The sequence below is a fragment of the Lampetra fluviatilis genome, chromosome 67 (genome assembly GCF_964198595.1).
Source record: "Lampetra fluviatilis chromosome 67, kcLamFluv1.1, whole genome shotgun sequence".
NCBI lineage: Eukaryota > Metazoa > Chordata > Hyperoartia > Petromyzontiformes > Petromyzontidae > Lampetra > Lampetra fluviatilis.
In genome coordinates, this window is record NC_136341.1 from 4,845,462 (window position 1) to 4,863,934 (window position 18,473).

Consider the following 18,473-nt stretch of genomic DNA (forward strand, 5'->3'; position numbering starts at 1 on the left):
AGACAAAGCTCCCCCGTGTAGCTTCTACACACTGCCGGGGCAAGTGCTGTTAGTAGGACCTACGAAGGTATACACACAGACAAAGCTCCCCTGTGTAGCCTCTACAGACTACTGGGGCAAGTGCTGTTAGTAGCAGCTACCTAATGAAGGTAGACACAGACAAAGCTCCCCCGTGTAGCCTCTACAGACTACTGGGGCAAGTGCTGTTAGTAGCAGCAGCAGCACCTATGAAGGTAGACACAGACAAAGCTCCCCCGTGTAGCCTCTAACAGACTGCCGGGACAAGTGCTGTTAGCAGCAGCTATGAAGGTAGACACACACAGACAAAGCTCCCCCGTGTAGCCTCCACAGACTGCCGGGGCAAGTGCTGTTAGTAGCGAGTAGCAGCAGCTATGAAGGTAGACACAGACAAAGGTCCCCCGTGTAGCCTCCACAGACTGCCGGGGCAAGTGCGTACGTCTGCTGTTGGAGGGCGTAATTGTCCACCTCCCCCGGGTGAGGGAGGAAGTCCACCAGGGCGTCCAGGAGGGGCTGGACCCCCTTGTTCTTGAGCGCCGTGCCCAGCAGCACCGGGGAGAACGTGCGGGACATGGTGGCCCTGCGGATAGCAGCCTGGGGGGGGGGTGGGGGGGTGAGACACGGGGGGGGAGACGGAGGGGGGAGACGGGGGGGGGAGACGGAGGGGGGGCAACGGGGGGGGGGAGACGGGGGGGGGAGACGGGGGGGGGGAGACGGAGGGGGGAGACGGGGGGGGGAGACGGGGGGGGGGAGACGGGGGGGGGAGACGGGGGGGGGAGACGGGGGGGGGAGACGGGGGGGGGGAGACGGGGGGGGGAGACGGAGGGGGGAGACGGGGGGGGGAGACGGGGGGGGGAGACGGGGGGGGGGAGACGGGGGGGGGGAGACGGAGGGGGGAGACGGGGGGGGGAGACGGGGGGGGGAGACGGAGGGGGGAGACGGGGGGGGGAGACGGGGGGGGGAGACGGGGGGGGGAGACGGAGGGGGGAGACGGGGGGGGGGGAGACGGGGGGGGGGAGACGGGGGGGGGGAGACGGAGGGGGGAGACGGGGGGGGGGAGACGGGGGGGGAGACGGGGGGGGGGAGACGGGGGGGGGGGAGACGGGGGGGGGGAGACGGGGGGGGAGACGGGGGGGGGGAGACGGGGGGGGGAGACGGGGGGGGGAGACGGGGGGGGGAGACGGGGGGGGGAGACGGGGGGGGAGACGGGGGGGGGAGACGGGGGGGGAGACGGGGGGGGGGAGACGGGGGGGGGAGACGGGGGGGGGGGGAGACGGGGGGGGGAGACGGGGGGGGGGGAGACGGGGGGGGGGAGACGGGGGGGGGGAGACGGGGGGGGGGAGACGGGGGGGGGAGACGGGGGGGGGGAGACGGGGGGGGGAGACGGGGGGGGGAGACGGGGGGGGGGAGACGGGGGGGGGGAGACGGGGGGGGGAGACGGGGGGGGGAGACGGGGGGGGGGGAGACGGGGGGGGGGAGACGGGGGGGGGGAGACGGGGGGGGGAGACGGGGGGGGGGAGACGGGGGGGGGAGACGGAGGGGGGGAGACGGGGGGGGGGAGACGGGGGGGGGGGGAGACGGGGGGGGGGAGACGGAGGGGGGGAGACGGGGGGGGGAGACGGGGGGGGGGAGACGGGGGGGGGAGACGGGGGGGGAGACGGGGGGGGGGAGACGGGGGGGGAGACGGGGGGGGGGAGACGGGGGGAGACGGGGGGGGGAGACGGGGGGGGGGAGACGGGGGGGGAGACGGGGGGGGGAGACGGGGGGGGGGAGACGGGGGGGGGAGACGGGGGGGGGAGACGGGGGGGGGGAGACGGGGGGGGAGACGGGGGGGGGAGACGGGGGGGGGAGACGGGGGGGGAGACGGGGGGGGGGAGACGGGGGGGGGGAGACGGGGGGGGGAGACGGGGGGGGGAGACGGGGGGGGGGGGAGACGGAGGGGGGAGACGGGGGGGGGGAGACGGGGGGGGGAGACGGGGGGGGGAGACGGGGGGGGGGGAGACGGGGGGGGAGACGGGGGGGGGAGACGGGGGGGGGAGACGGGGGGGGGAGACGGGGGGGGAGACGGGGGGGGGGAGACGGGGGGGGGAGACGGAGGGGGGGAGACGGGGGGGGGGAGACGGGGGGGGGGAGACGGGGGGGGGGAGACGGGGGGGGGAGACGGGGGGGGGAGACGGGGGGGGGAGACGGGGGGGGGGAGACGGGTGGGGGGAGACGGGGGGGGGAGACGGGGGGGGGGAGACGGGGGGGGGGAGACGGGGGGGGGGAGACGGGGGGGGGAGACGGGGGGGGGGAGACGGGGGGGGGGAGACGGGGGGGGGGAGACGGGGGGGGGAGACGGGGGGGGGGAGACGGGGGGGGGAGACGGGGGGGGGGAGACGGGGGGGGGGAGACGGGGGGGGGGGAGACGGGGGGGGGAGACGGGGGGGGGAGACGGGGGGGGGGAGACGGGGGGGGGAGACGGGGGGGGGAGACGGGGGGGGGGAGACGGGGGGGGGGGAGACGGGGGGGGGGAGACGGGGGGGGGGAGACGGGGGGGGGAGACGGGGGGGGGGAGACGGGGGGGGGGGAGACGGGGGGGGGGAGACGGGGGGGGGGAGACGGGGGGGGGGAGACGGGGGGGGGGAGACGGGGGGGGAGACGGGGGGGGGACGGAGGGGGAGACGGGGGGGGGAGACGGGGGGGGGGGAGACGGGGGGGGAGACGGGGGGGGGAGACGGGGGGGGGAGACGGGGGGGGGAGACGGGGGGGGAGACGGGGGGGGGGAGACGGGGGGGGGGAGACGGGGGGGGGAGACGGGGGGGGGGGAGACGGGGGGGGGAGACGGGGGGGGGGAGACGGGGGGGGGAGACGGGGGGGGAGACGGGGGGGGAGACGGGGGGGGGAGACGGGGGGGGGGAGACGGGGGGGGGAGACGGGGGGGGGGAGACGGGGGGGGGAGACGGGGGGGGGAGACGGGGGGGGGGAGACGGGGGGGGGAGACGGGGGGGGGACGGGGGGGGGGAGACGGGGGGGGGAGACGGGGGGGGGGAGACGGGGGGGGAGACGGGGGGGGGAGACGGGGGGGGGGAGACGGGGGGGGGAGACGGGGGGGGAGACGGGGGGGGGAGACGGGGGGGGGGAGACGGGGGGGGAGACGGGGGGGGGGAGACGGGGGGGGGAGACGGGGGGGGGAGACGGGGGGGGGGAGACGGGGGGGGGGAGACGGGGGGGGGGAGACGGGGGGGGGAGACGGGGGGGGGAGACGGGGGGGGGGAGACGGGGGGGGAGACGGGGGGGGGAGACGGGGGGGGGAGACGGGGGGGGGGAGACGGGGGGGGGGAGACGGGGGGGGGAGACGGGGGGGGGGGGGGGAGACGGGGGGGGGGAGACGGGGGGGGGGAGACGGGGGGGGGGGAGACGGGGGGGGGAGACGGGGGGGGGAGACGGGGGGAGACGGGGGGGAGACGGGGGGGGAGACGGGGGGGGGGAGACGGGGGGGGAGACGGGGGGGAGACGGGGGGGGAGACGGGGGGGGGAGACGGGGGGGGGGAGGACGGAGGGGGAGACGGGGGGGGAGACGGGGGGGGGAGACGGAGGGGGGAGACGGGGGGGGGAGACGGGGGGGGGGAGACGGGGGGGGGAGACGGGGGGGGGAGACGGGGGGGGGGAGACGGAGGGGGGAGACGGGGGGGGGAGACGGAGGGGGAGACGGGGGGGGGAGACGGAGGGGGGAGACGGGGGGGGGGGGGGAGACGGGGGGGGGAGACGGGGGGGGGAGACGGAGGGGGGAGACGGAGGGGGGAGACGGGGGGGGGGGGGGGAGACGGGGGGGGGAGACGGGGGGGGGAGACGGAGGGGGGAGACGGGGGGGGGAGACGGGGGGGGGGAGACGGAGGGGGGAGACGGGGGGGGGAGACGGGGGGGGGGGAGATGGAGGGGGGAGACGGGGGGGGAGACGGGGGGGGGAGACGGGGGGGGGGGGAGACGGGGGGGGGAGACGGGGGGGGAGACGGGGGGGGGGGGCCGGGGGGGGGGGGAGACGGAGGGGGGAGACGGGGGGGGGAGACGGGGGGGGGGGGGGAGACGGGGGGGGGAGACGGGGGGGGGAGACGGGGGGGGGGGGGGGGAGACGGGGGGGGGAGACGGGGGGGGGTGGTGAGACACGGGGGGGGAGACGGGGGGGGAGACGGGGGGGGGGGGGAGACGGGGGGGGGAGACGGGGGGGGGAGACGGGGGGGGGAGACGGGGGGGGGGGGAGACGGGGGGGGGGAGACGGGGGGGGGAGACGGGGGGGGGGAGACGGGGGGGGGGGGGAGACGGGGGGGGGAGACGGGGGGGGGGGAGACGGGGGGGGGGGGAGACGGAGGGGGGAGACGGGGGGGGGAGACGGGGGGGGGGGGGAGACGGGGGGGGAGACGGGGGGGGGGAGACGGGGGGGGGAGACGGGGGGGGGGGGGAGACGGGGGGGGGAGACGGGGGGGGGGGGGGAGACGGGGGGGGAGACGGGGGGGGGGGGGAGACGGGGGGGGGAGACGGGGGGGGGGGGGGGAGACGGGGGGGGAGACGGGGGGGGGAGACACGGGGGGGGTAGACGGAGGGGGGAGACGGGGGGGGAGACACGGGGGGGGGAGACGGGGGGGGGGAGACGGGGGGGGGGAGACGGGGGGGGAGACACGGGGGGGAGACACGGGGGGGGGAAGACGGGGGGGGGAGACACGGGGGGGAGACACGGGGGGGGGAGACGGGGGGGGGAGACACGGGGGGGAGACACGGGGGGGGGAGACGGGGGGGGGGAGACGGGGGGGGGAGACACGGGGGGGGAGACGGAGGGGGGGAGACGGGGGGGGAGACACGGGGGGGGGAGACGGGGGGGGGGGGGGAGACGGGGGGGGGAGACGGGGGGGGGTGGTGAGACACGGGGGGGGGAGACGGGGGGGGGGAGACGGGGGGGGGAGACGGGGGGAGGAGACACGGGGGGGGGAGACGGAGGGGGAGACGGGGGGGGAGACACGGGGGGGGGAGACGGGGGGGGGGGAGACGGGGGGGGGAGACGGGGGGGGGAGACACGGGGGGGAGACACGGGGGGGGAAGACGGGGGGGGAGACACGGGGGGGAGACACGGGGGGGGAGACGGGGGGGGGAGACACGGGGGGGAGACACGGGGGGGGAGACGGGGGGAGACCGGGGGGGGGGAGACACGGGGGGGAGACGGGGGGGACACGGGGGGGGGAGACGGGGGGGGAGACACGGGGGGGAGACACGGGGGGGGGAGACGGAGGGGGAGACGGGGGGGGGGGGAGACGGGGGGGGGAGACGGGGGGGGAGACGGGGGGGGGAGACGGGGGGGGGAGACGGGGGGGGGAGACACGGGGGGGAGACGGGGGGGGGGAGACGGGGGGGGGGAGACGGGGGGGGGAGACGGGGGGGGGAGACACGGGGGGGGAGACGGGGGGGGGGAGACACGGGGGGGGAGACGGGGGGGGGAGACGGGGGGGGGGAGACACGGGGGGGAGACACGGGGGGGGGAGACACGGGGGGGAGACGGGGGGGGGAGACACGGGGGGGAGACACGGGGGGGGGGGAGACGGGGGGGGGGAGACACGGGGGGGAGACACGGGGGGGGAGACGGAGGGGGGAGACGGGGGGGGGGGGGAGACGGAGGGGCGAGACGGGGGGGCGAGACGGGGGGGGGAGACACGGGGGGGGGAGACGGGGGGGGGAGACGGGGGGGGAGACGGGGGGGGAGACACGGGGGGGGGGGGGGGGGAGACGGAGGGGGAGACGGGGGGGGGGAGACGGAGGGGGGAGACGGGGGGGGGGAGACGGGGGGGGGAGACGGGGGGGGAGACACGGGGGGGGGAGACGGGGGGGGAGACACGGGGGGGGAGACACGGGGGGGGGAGACGGGGGGGGGAGACGGGGGGGGGAGACGGGGGGGGGAGACACGGGGGGGAGACACGGGGGGGGGAGACGGGGGGGGGAGACACGGGGGGGAGACACGGGGGGGGGAGACGGGGGGGGGAGACACGGGGGGGAGACACGGGGGGGGGAGACGGGGGGGGGAGACACGGGGGGGAGACACGGGGGGGGGAGACGGAGGGGGGAGACGGGGGGGGGGGGGGGAGACGGGGGGGGGAGACGGGGGGGGAGACGGGGGGGGGGAGACGGGGGGGGGAGACGGGGGGGGGAGACACGGGGGGGGAGACGGGGGGGGAGACGGGGGGGGGGAGACGGGGGGGGGAGACGGGGGGGGGAGACACGGGGGGGGAGACGGGGGGGGAGACACGGGGGGGGGAGACGGGGACACGGGGGGGGGGAGACGGGGGGGGGAGACACGGGGGGGAGACACGGGGGGGGGAGACGGAGGGGGGAGACGGGGGGGGGGGGGGGAGACGGAGGGGCGAGACGGGGGGGCGAGACGGGGGGGGGGAGACACGGGGGGGGGAGACGGGGGGGGGGAGACGGGGGGGGGAGACGGGGGGGGAGACACGGGGGGGGGAGACGGAGGGGGGAGACGGGGGGGGGGAGACGGAGGGGGGAGACGGGGGGGGGGAGACGGGGGGGGGAGACGGGGGGGGAGACACGGGGGGGGGGAGACGGGGGGGGAGACACGGGGGGGGGAGACGGGGGGGGGAGACGGGGGGGGGAGACGGGGGGGGGAGACACGGGGGGGAGACACGGGGGGGGGAGACGGGGGGGGGAGACACGGGGGGGAGACACGGGGGGGGGAGACGGGGGGGGGGAGACACGGGGGGGAGACACGGGGGGGGGAGACGGAGGGGGGAGACGGGGGGGGGGGGGGAGACGGAGGGGGGAGACGGGGGGGGGAGACGGGGGGGGGTGGTGAGACACGGGGGGGGGGGGGGTGAGATGCTGTGTGCTGTGTGTGTATGCTGTGTGCTGTGTGTGTATGCTGTGTGTATGCTGTGTGTGTGCTGTGTGTATGCTGTGTGTGTATGCTGTGTGTATGCTGTGTGTATGCTGTGTGTGTGCTGTATGCTGTGTGTGTGCTGTGTGTGTATGCTGTGTGTGTGTGTGTATGCTGTGTGTGTATACTGTGTGTGTGTATACTGTGTGTGTATGCTGTGTGTGTGTGTGTATGCTGTGTGTGTATACTGTGTGTGTGTATACTGTGTGTGTGTATGCTGTGTGTGTATGCTGTGTGTGTGTGTGTATGCTGTGTGTGTATACTGTGTGTGTGTATGCTGTGTGTGTGTATGCTGTGTGTGTATGCTGTGTGTGTGCTGTGTGTATGCTGTGTGTGTATGCTGTGTGTGTGTGTATGCTGTGTGTGTATGCTGTGTGTGTATGCTGTGTGTGTGTATACTGTGTGTGTGTATGCTGTGTGTGTGTATGCTGTGTGTGTGTATGCTGTGTGTGTATGCTGTGTGTGTGCTGTGTGTATGCTGTGTGTGTATGCTGTGTGTGTGTATACTGTGTGTGTGTATGCTGTGTGTGTGTATACTGTGTGTGTGTATGCTGTGTGTGTGTGTATGCTGTGTGTGTATGCTGTGTGTGTATGCTGTGTGTGTGTATACTGTGTGTGTGTATGCTGTGTGTGTGTATGCTGTGTGTGTATGCTGTGTGTGTGCTGTGTGTATGCTGTGTGTGTATGCTGTGTGTGTGTATGCTGTGTGTGTATGCTGTGTGTGTATACTGTGTGTGTGTATGCTGTGTGTGTGTATACTGTGTGTGTGTATGCTGTGTGTGTATACTGTGTGTGTGTATGCTGTGTGTGTATGCTGTGTGTGTATGCTGTGTGTGTATGCTGTGTGTGTGTATGCTGTGTGTGTGTATACTGTGTGTGTGTATGCTGTGTGTGTGTATACTGTGTGTGTGTATGCTGTGTGTGTGTATGCTGTGTGTGTGTATACTGTGTGTGTGTATGCTGTGTGTGTGTATACTGTGTGTGTGTATGCTGTGTGTGTATACTGTGTGTGTATGCTGTGTGTGTGTATGCTGTGTGTATATGCTGTGTGTGTATATGCTGTGTGTGTATGCTGTGTGTGTATGCTGTGTGTGTATGCTGTGTGTGTATATGCTGTGTGTGTATATGCTGTGTGTGTGTGCTGTGTGTATATGCTGTGTGTGTGTGCTGTGTGTATATGCTGTGTGTATGCTGTGTGTGTATGCTGTGTGTGTATGCTGTGTGTGTATGCTGTGTGTGTGTGCTGTGTGTATATGCTGTGTGTGTGTGCTGTGTGTGTGTGCTGTGTGTGTGTATGCTGTGTGTGTGTATGCTGTGTGTGTGTATACTGTGTGTGTGTATACTGTGTGTGTGTATGCTGTGTGTGTGTATGCTGTGTGTGTGTGCTGTGTGTGTGTGTGTGCTGTGTGTGTATGCTGTGTGTGTGTGCTGTGTGTGTGTATGCTGTGTGTGTATGCTGTGTGTGTGCTGTGTGTGTATGCTGTGTGTGTGTGTGTATGCTGTGTGTGTGTGTATGCTGTGTGTTTATGCTGTGTGTGTATGCTGTGTGTGTGTGTGCTGTGTGTGTGTGTGCTGTGTGTGTATGCTGTGTGTGTATGCTGTGTGTGTGTATGCTGTGTGTTTATGCTGTGTGTGTGTGTGTATGCTGTGTGTGTATGCTGTGTGTGTATGCTGTGTGTGTGTGTATGCTGTGTGTTTATGCTGTGTGTGTGTGTGTATGCTGTGTGTGTATGCTGTGTGTGTATGCTGTGTGTGTGTATGCTGTGTGTGTGTATGCTGTGTGTTTGTATGCTGTGTGTGTGTATGCTGTGTGTGTATGCTGTGTGTGTGTATGCTGTGTGTGTGTATGCTGTGTGTGTGTTTATGCTGTGTGTGTGTGTGTATGCTGTGTGTGTATGCTGTGTGTGTATGCTGTGTGTGTATGCTGTGTGTGTGTATGCTGTGTGTTTATGCTGTGTGTGTGTGTGTATGCTGTGTGTGTATGCTGTGTGTGTATGCTGTGTGTGTGTATGCTGTGTGTGTGTATGCTGTGTGTTTATGCTGTGTGTGTGTGTGTATGCTGTGTGTGTATGCTGTGTGTGTATGCTGTGTGTGTGTATACTGTGTGTGTGTATGCTGTGTGTGTGTATGCTGTGTGTGTGTATGCTGTGTGTATGTGTGTGTGCTGTGTGTGTGTATGCTGTGTGTGTGTGTGTATGCTGTGTGTGTATGCTGTGTGTGTATGCTGTGTGTGTGTATGCTGTGTGTGTGTATGCTGTGTGTGTGTATGCTGTGTGTGTGTATGCTGTGTGTGTATGCTGTGTGTGTATGCTGTGTGTGTATGCTGTGTGTGTATGCTGTGTGTGTGCTGTGTGTGTGTGCTGTGTGTGTATGCTGTGTGTATGCTGTGTGTGTATGCTGTGTGTGTGCTGTGTGTGTGCTGTGTGTGTGCTGTGTGTGTATGCTGTGTGTGTATGCTGTGTGTGTATGCTGTGTGTGTATGCTGTGTGTATGCTGTGTGTATGCTGTGTGTGTGCTGTGTGTATGCTGTGTGTGTGTGCTGTGTGTGTGCTGTGTGTGTATGCTGTGTGTGTATGCTGTGTGTGTGTGCTGTGTGTGTATGCTGTGTGTGTATGCTGTGTGTGTATGCTGTGTGTGTATGCTGTGTGTATGCTGTGTGTATGCTGTGTGTATGCTGTGTGTGTGCTGTATGCTGTGTGTGTGCTGTGTGTGTGTGTATGCTGTGTGTATGCTGTGTGTGTGCTGTGTGTGTGTGTATGCTGTGTGTATGCTGTGTGTGTGCTGTATGCTGTGTGTGTGCTGTGTGTGTATGCTGTGTGTGTGTGTATGCTGTGTGTGTGTGTATACTGTGTGTGTATACTGTGTGTGTGTGCTGTGTGTGTGTGCTGTGTGTGTATACTGTGTGTGTGTGTATGCTGTGTGTGTATGCTGTGTGTGTATGCTGTGTGTGTGTATGCTGTGTGTGTGTGTATGCTGTGTGTGTATGCTGTGTGTGTATGCTGTGTGTGTGTGTATGCTGTGTGTGTATACTGTGTGTGTGTGTATGCTGTGTGTGTGTGTATGCTGTGTGTGTATGCTGTGTGTGTATGCTGTGTGTGTGTGCTGTGTGTGTATGCTGTGTGTGTGTGTATGCTGTGTGTGTGTGTATGCTGTGTGTGTATACTGTGTGTGTGTGTATGCTGTGTGTGTGTGTATGCTGTGTGTGTATGCTGTGTGTATACTGTGTGTGTGTATGCTGTGTGTATGCTGTGTGTGTGCTGTATGCTGTGTGTATGCTGTGTGTGTATGCTGTGTGTGTATGCTGTGTGTGTATGCTGTGTGTGTATGCTGTGTGTGTATGCTGTGTGTGTATGCTGTGTGTGTATGCTGTGTGTGTGTATGCTGTGTGTGTATGCTGTGTGTGTGTATGCTGTGTGTGTGTATGCTGTGTGTGTGTGCTGTGTGTGTGTATGCTGTGTGTGTGCTGTGTGTGTATGCTGTGTGTGTATGCTGTGTGTATGCTGTGTGTGTGTATGCTGTGTGTGTGCTGTGTGTGTATGCTGTGTGTGTATGCTGTGTGTATGCTGTGTGTGTGTATGCTGTGTGTGTGTATGCTGTGTGTGTGTATGCTGTGTGTGTGCTGTGTGTATATGCTGTGTGTGTGCTGTGTGTGTATGCTGTGTGTATGCTGTGTGTATGCTGTGTGTGTGTATGCTGTGTGTGTGCTGTGTGTATGCTGTGTGTGTATGCTGTGTGTATGCTGTGTGTATGCTGTGCGGTGTGCGTATGCTGTGCGTATGCTGTGTGTATGCTGTGTGTATGCTGTGTGTGTGTATGCTGTGTGTGTGTATGCTGTGTGTGTATGCTGTGTGTGTGTGTGCTGTGTGTGTATGCTGTGTGTGTGTGTGTGTGTATGCTGTGTGTGTATGCTGTGTGTGTATGCTGTGTGTGTATGCTTGTGTATGCTGTGTGTGTGTGTGTGTGTATGCTGTGTGTGTATGCTGTGTGTGTATGCTGTGTGTGTATGCTGTGTGTGTATGCTGTGTGTGTGTGTGTGTGCTGTGTGTATGTGTGTGTGCTGTGTGTGTGTATGCTGTGTGTGTGTGTGTATGCTGTGTGTGTATGCTGTGTGTGTGTATGCTGTGTGTATGTGTGTGTGCTGTGTGTGTGTATGCTGTGTGTGTGTGTGTATGCTGTGTGTGTATGCTGTGTGTGTATGCTGTGTGTGTGTATGCTGTGTGTGTGTGTGTATGCTGTGTGTGTGTGTGTGTGTATGCTGTGTGTATGTGTGTGTGCTGTGTGTGTGTATGCTGTGTGTGTGTGTGTGTATGCTGTGTGTGTGTGTGTGTATGCTGTGTGTGTGTGTGCTGTGCCTTGAGCTGCGTGGCGCTGGGCTGCTGCTCCTGCAGGAACATCTCCCCCAGCTCGTCGTCCACGTCAGCCACCGTCTCCACGAGCTCCTGGCGGAGGCGGCGAGTCTCCTCCAGCAGAGCCTCGGGGATCGGAGCCGTCTCCACACGCTCCCTGCGGGGACACGCGGGGAGACACGCGGGGAGACACGCGGGGAGACACGGAGAGACGCTGGGAGATGTGGGGACACGCGGGGACACGCGGAGAGACACGGGGAGACGCTGGAAGACGCTGGGAGACGTGGGGACACGCGGAGACACGCGGGGACACGCGGAGAGACGCGCGGGGAGACGCGCGGGGAGACGCGCGGGGAGACGCGCGGGGAGACGCGCAGGGAGACGCGCGGGGAGACGCGCCGGGAGACGCGCGGGGAGACGCGCGGGGAGACGCGCGGGGAGACGCGCGGGGAGACGCGCGGGGAGACGCGCGGGGAGACGCGCGGGGAGACGCGCGGGGAGACGCGCGGGGAGACGCGCGGGGAGACGCGCGGGGAGACGCGCCGGGAGACGCGCGGGGAGACGCGCGGGGAGACGCGCGGGGAGACGCGCGGGGAGACGCGCGGGGAGACGCGCGGGGAGACGCGCGGGGAGACGCGCGGGGAGACGCGCGGGGAGACGCGCCGGGAGACGCGCGGGGAGACGCGCGGGGAGACGCGCGGGGAGACGCGCGGGGAGACGCGCGGGGAGACGCGCGGGGAGACGCGCGGGGAGACGCGCGGGGAGACGCGCGGGGAGACGCGCCGGGAGACGCGCGGGGAGACGCGCGGGGAGACGCGCGGGGAGACGCGCGGGGAGACGCGCGGGGAGACGCGCGGGGAGACGCGCCGGGAGACGCGCGGGGAGACGCGCGGGGAGACGCGCGGGGAGACGCGCGGGGAGACGCGCGGGGAGACGCGCGGGGAGACGCGCGGGGAGACGCGCGGGGAGACGCGCGGGGAGACGCGCGGGGAGACGCGCGGGGAGACGCGCGGGGAGACGCGCGGGGAGACGCGCGGGGAGACATGCGGGGAGACACGGGGGAAGCAGACGAGGACAGACGGCGCGTCTCCTCCAAGTGGTTGAGCGTGCGGGTGAGGGTGCGGGTTAGCGGGTGAGCGGGTGAACGAGCGGGTGAGCAAGCAGGTGAGCGTGGGTGTGAGCGTGGGTGTGAGCGAGTGAGCGTGCGGGTGAGCGTGCGGGTGAGCGTGCAGGTGAGCGAGGGGGTGAGCGTGGGGGCGAGCGTGCGGGTGAGCGGGCGAGCGGGTGAGCGAGCAGGTGAACGGGTGAGCGTGCGGGTGAGCGTGCGGGTGAGCGGGTGTGCGTGCGGTTGAGCGTACGAGCGTGCGAGCGAGTGAGCGGGTGAGCGTGCGAGCGGGTGAGCGTACCCGTAGTCCCCGTGGAAGTAGAGTGCGTGGTTCTGGATGAGGTCGATGATGCCCTGCGTCTCACTCGCCAGGCCCATCGGGGCCTGCACCAGCGCCACGTTGTAGTTCAGCTTGGCCCTACGGAGACACAGAGACACAGAGACACTGAGACACGGAGACACGGAGACACTGAGACACTGAGACACAGACACACAGAGACACAGAGAGAGACACGGAGACACAGAGACACAGAGAGACACAGAGACACAGAGAGAGACAGAGACACAGAGACACACAGACACACACAGACACAGAGAGAGACACACAGACACACACAGAGACACACAGACACACAGAGACAGAGAAACAGACACACACAGAGACACAGAGACACAGAGAGACACAGAGACACAGAGAGAGAGACACAGAGACACACAGAGACACACAGACACACAGAGACAGAGAAACAGACACACAGAGACACAGAGACACAGAGAGATACAGAGACACAGAGAGAGAGACACAGAGACACAGATACACACAGAGACACAGAGACACACAAAGACACACAGAGACACACAGAGACAGACACACAGAGACAGACACACAGACACACAGAGACCCCCCCCACCTCATCATGGCGACGGCTCGTGCGGGGTCGGCTCCCTGGCGGTCCAGAGACACACAGAGACACAGATACACACAGAGACACAGAGACACACACAGAGACAGAGATACACAGAGACACAGACACACACAGAGACACAGAGAGAGACACAGAGACAAAGAGACACAGAGACACAGAGAGAGACACAGAGACACAGAGACACACAGAGACACAGATACACACAGAGACACAGAGACACACAGAGACACAGAGACACACAGAGACACAGAGACACACAGAAACACAGAGACACAGAGACACAGAGACACACAGAGACACACACAGAGACACACAGACACACAGACACACAGAGACACACAGACACTGAGACAGAGACACAGAGACACTGAGACAGAGACACAGAGACACAGAGACACGGAGAGACACAGAGACACACAGAGACACACAGACACACAGACACACAGACACACAGACACAGAGACAGAGAGACACAGAGACACACAGAGACACAGAGAGACACAGAGACACACAGACACAGAGACAGAGAGACACAGAGAGACACAGAGAGACACAGAGACACACAGACACAGAGACACAGAGACACAGAGACACACAGACACACACAGAGACACACACAGAGACACACACAGAGACCCGCACCTCATCATGGCGACGGCGCGTACGGGGTCGGCTCCCTGGCGGTCAAGAGACACAGAGACACACAGAGACACACAGAGACACACAGAGACACACAGAGAGACACACAGAGACACTGACACACAGAGACACAGAGACACAGAGAGAGACACACAGAGACACACACAGACACAGAGACACAGAGAGAGACACAGACACACGGAGACCCCGCACCTCATCATGGCGACGGCGCGTACGGGGTCGGCTCCCTGGCGGTCAAGAGACACAGAGACACACAGAGACACACAGACACACACAGACACACACAGAGACACACACAGAGACCCGCACCTCATCATGGCGACGGCGCGTACGGGGTCGGCTCCCTGGCGGTCAAGAGACACAGAGACACACAGAGACACACAGAGACACACAGAGACACACAGAGAGACACACAGAGACACTGACACACAGAGACACAGAGACACAGAGAGAGACACACAGAGACACACACAGACACAGAGACACAGAGAGAGACACAGACACACGGAGACCCCGCACCTCATCATGGCGACGGCGCGTACGGGGTCGGCTCCCTGGCGGTCAAGAGACACAGAGACACACAGAGACACACAGACACAGAGAGAGACACAGAGAGACACACAGAGACACACAGAGACACACAGAGACACACACAGAGACACACACAGACACAGAGACACACAGAGACACACAGAGAGACACACAGAGACACACAGAGACACACAGACACAGAGAGAGACACACAGAGACACACAGAGACACACAGAGACACACACAGACAGAGACACACACAGAGAGAGAGACAGAGACCCCCCCCACCTCATCATGGCGACGGCGCGTACGGGGTCGGCTCCCTGACGGTCAAGAGACACAGAGACACACAGAGACACACAGAGACACACAGAGACACACAGAGACACACAGAGACACACAGAGACACACACAGACACACACAGACACACACAGAGACCCGCACCTCATCATGGCGACGGCGCGTACGGGGTCGGCCCCCTGGCGGTCAAGCTTGTTGACGAAGGTGACGAACGGGACCCCATAGCGGCGCATCTGGCGGCACACGGTCATGGTCTGGCACTGCACGCCGCCCACGGCACACAGCACCAGCACCGCACCGTCCAGCACGCGCAGAGCTCGCTCCACCTCAATCGTGAAGTCCACGTGGCCTGGTGGGTGGGGGTGGTGGGGGGGGGGGGAGTGGGTGAGAGTGGGGGGGGGGGGGAGTCATGGTGGTGGTGGCGGTGGTGGTGGTGGGGTGGTGGTGGTGGTGGTGGTGGGGGGGTAGAGTGGGGGGTAGAGTGGGGGGGGGAGTCATGATGGTGATGGTGGTGGTGGTGATGGTGGGGTGGTGGTGGTAGAGTGGGTGAGAGTGGGGGGGGGAGTCATGGTGGCGGTGGTGGGTGGTGGTGGGGGGGTAGAGTGGGGGGGGGGGGTAGAGTGGGGGGGTAGAGTGGGGGGGTAGAGTGGGGGGGTAGAGTGGGGGGGTAGAGTGGGGGGGTAGAGTGGGGGGTGAGTGGGTGAGAGTGGGGGGGGGAGTCATGGTGGTGATGGGGGGTGGTGGGGTGGTGGTGGGTAGAGTGGGGATAGAGTGGTGGTGGTGGGGTGGTGGTGGTGGTGGTGGTGGGGGGGTAGAGTGGGGGGTAGAGTGGGGGGGGGGAGTCATGATGGTGATGGTGGTGGTGGTGGTGGTGGGGTGGTGGTGGTAGAGTGGGTGAGAGTGGGGGGGGAGTCATGGTGGCGGTGGTGGGTGGTGGTGGGGGGGTAGAGTGGGGGGGGGTAGAGTGGGGGGGTAGAGTGGGGGGGGGGGGGTAGAGTGGGGGGGTAGAGTGGGGGGTGAGTGGGTGAGAGTGGGGGGGGGAGTCATGGTGGTGATGGGGGGTGGTGGGGTGGTGGTGGGTAGAGTGGGGGTAGAGTGGCGGTGGTGGTGGTGGTGGTAGAGTGGGTGAGAGTGGGGGGGGAGTCATGGGGGGGTAGAGTGGGGGGGGGGTTAGAGTGGTGGTGGTGGTGGTCGTGGTGATGGTGGTTGTTGTGGTGGTAGTTGTGGTGGTGGTTGTTGTTGTGGTAGTTATGGTCGTTGTTGTTGTGGTGGTGGTGGTAATTGTGGTGGTGGTGGTTGTGGTTGTTGCGGTGGTGGTGGTGTACCTGGTGTATCGATGATGTTGATGTTGTGGTGGTGGTAGTTGTTGTTGTTGTGGTAGTTATGGTCGTTGTTGTTGTGGTGGTGGTGGTTGTGGTTGTTTTTGTTGCGGTGGTGGTGGTGGTGTACCAGGCGTGTCGATGATGGTGGTGGTAGTTGTGGTGGTAGTTGTTGTGGTCGTGATTGTTGTTGTTGTGGTGGTAGTTGTTGTGGTGGTAGTTGTTGTGGTGGTAGTTGTGGTTGTTGTGGTGGTGGTGGTGGTGGTTGTTGTGGTGGTGTTGGTGGTGTACCTGGCGTGTCGATGATGTTGATGTTGTGGCCCCGCCACTCGCTGTAGGTGGCTGCTGACTGGATGGTGATGCCACGCTGCCGCTCCAGATCCATCGAGTCCATCACCGCACCCACCCCGTCCTTACCCTTCACCTGCAGCCACAACCACCACAACCACCACAACAACAACTACAACCACCACAACTACCACCACGCTGCCGCTCCAGATCCATCGAGTCCATCACCGCACCCACCCCGTCCTTACCCTTCACCTGCAGCCACAACCACCACAACCACCACAACAACAACTACAACCACCACAACTACCACCACGCTGCCGCTCCAGATCCATCGAGTCCATCACCGCACCCACCCCGTCCTTACCCTTCACCTGCAGCCACAACCACCACAACCACCACAACAACAACTACAACCACCACAACTACCACCACGCTGCCGCTCCAGATCCATCGAGTCCATCACCGCACCCACCCCGTCCTTACCCTTCACCTGCAGCCACAACCACCACAACCACCACAACAACAACTACAACCACCACAACTACCACCACGCTGCCGCTCCAGATCCATCGAGTCCATCACCGCACCCACCCCGTCCTTACCCTTCACCTGCAGCCACAACCACCACCACCACAACTACAACTACCACAACTACAACCACAACTACAACTACCACCACCACCACCACCACGCTCAACGTAGAGTCCATCACCGCACCCACCCCGTCCTTACCCTTCACCTGCAGCCACAACCACCACCACCACAACAACTACTACAACCACAACTACAACCACAACTACAACTACCACCACCACCACCACCACGCTCAACGTAGAGTCCATCACCGCACCCACCCCGTCCTTACCCTTCACCTGCAGCCACCACCACAACCACCACAACAACCACTACAACAACCACCACCACTACAACCACCACCACAACCACAACTACCACCACAACGCTCACCACCACGCTCACCACCAACACCACCACTACCACACTCACCACCACGCATGCCTCGTATCATGGACACTGTTATGGTGGTGGTGGTAGTAGTTGTTGTGGTGATGGTGGTGGTGGCGAGCGTCGTGGCGAGCGTCGTGGTGAGCGTGGTGGTGGTGAGCGTCGTGGTGAGCATGTGGTGGTGAGCGTGGTGGTGCTGAGCGTGGTGGTGCTGAGCGTGGTGGTGAGCGTCGTGGTGAGCGTGGTGATGGTGAGCGTGATGGTGGTGAGCATCGTGGTTGGTGAGCGTGGTGGTGAGCGTGTGGTGAGCGTGTGGTAGTGAGCGTGGTGGTGGTGAGCGTGGTGGCGGTGAGCGTGGTGGCGGTGAGCGTGGTAGCGGTGAGCGTGGTGGCGGTGAGCGTGGTGGCGGTGAGCGTGGTGGTGGTGAGCGTGGTGGCGGTGAGCGTGGTGGTGGTGAGCGTGGTGGTGAGCGTGGTGGTGGTGAGCGTGGTGGTGGTGAGTGTGGTGGTGGTGAGCGTGGTGGTGGCGAGCGTCGTGGTGAGCGTGGTGGTGGTGAGCGTCGTGGTGAGCATGTGGTGGTGAGCGTGGTGGTGCTGAGCGTGGTGGTGCTGAGCGTGGTGGTGAGCGTCGTGGTGAGCGTGGTGATGGTGAGCGTGATGGTGGTGAGCATCGTGGTTGGTGAGCGTGGTGGTGAGCGTGTGGTGAGCGTGTGGTAGTGAGCGTGGTGGTGGTGAGCGTGGTGGCGGTGAGCGTGGTGGCGGTGAGCGTGGTAGCGGTGAGCGTGGTGGCGGTGAGCGTGGTGGCGGTGAGCGTGGTGGTGGTGAGCGTGGTGGCGGTGAGCGTGGTGGTGGTGAGCGTGGTGGTGAGCGTGGTGGTGGTGAGCGTGGTGGTGGTGAGTGTGGTGGTGGTGAGCGTGGTGGTGGTGAGCGTGGTGGTGAGCGTGGTGGTGGTGAGCGTCGTGGTGAGCGTGGTGGTGAGCGTGGCGTTGGTGAGCGTGGTGATGGTGAGCGTGGTAGTGGTGAGCGTGGCGTTGGTGAGCGTGGTGGTGGTGAGTGTGGTGATGGTGAGCGTGGTGGTGGTGAGCGTGGTGGTGGTGAGCGTGG

General features: G+C 65.6%; 1 protein-coding gene across 1 annotated transcript in view; it reads right to left on the bottom strand.

Moving 5' to 3' along the window:
- Nucleotides 1-49: 49 nt before the first annotated feature.
- Nucleotides 50-18,473, bottom strand: part of LOC144952407 (elongation factor G, mitochondrial-like) — a 32,805-nt gene continuing 14,381 nt past the window's right edge. The window contains exons 4-10 of the mRNA XM_078882802.1: nt 16,408-16,540; nt 14,942-15,146; nt 12,681-12,797; nt 11,281-11,431; nt 429-612; nt 271-343; nt 50-59 (exon numbers count right to left, since the gene is read on the bottom strand). Of these exons, the coding sequence (XP_078738928.1) occupies nt 50-59; nt 271-343; nt 429-612; nt 11,281-11,431; nt 12,681-12,797; nt 14,942-15,146; nt 16,408-16,540 (873 nt within the window). The remainder of the gene's footprint in view (nt 60-270; nt 344-428; nt 613-11,280; nt 11,432-12,680; nt 12,798-14,941; nt 15,147-16,407; nt 16,541-18,473) is intronic.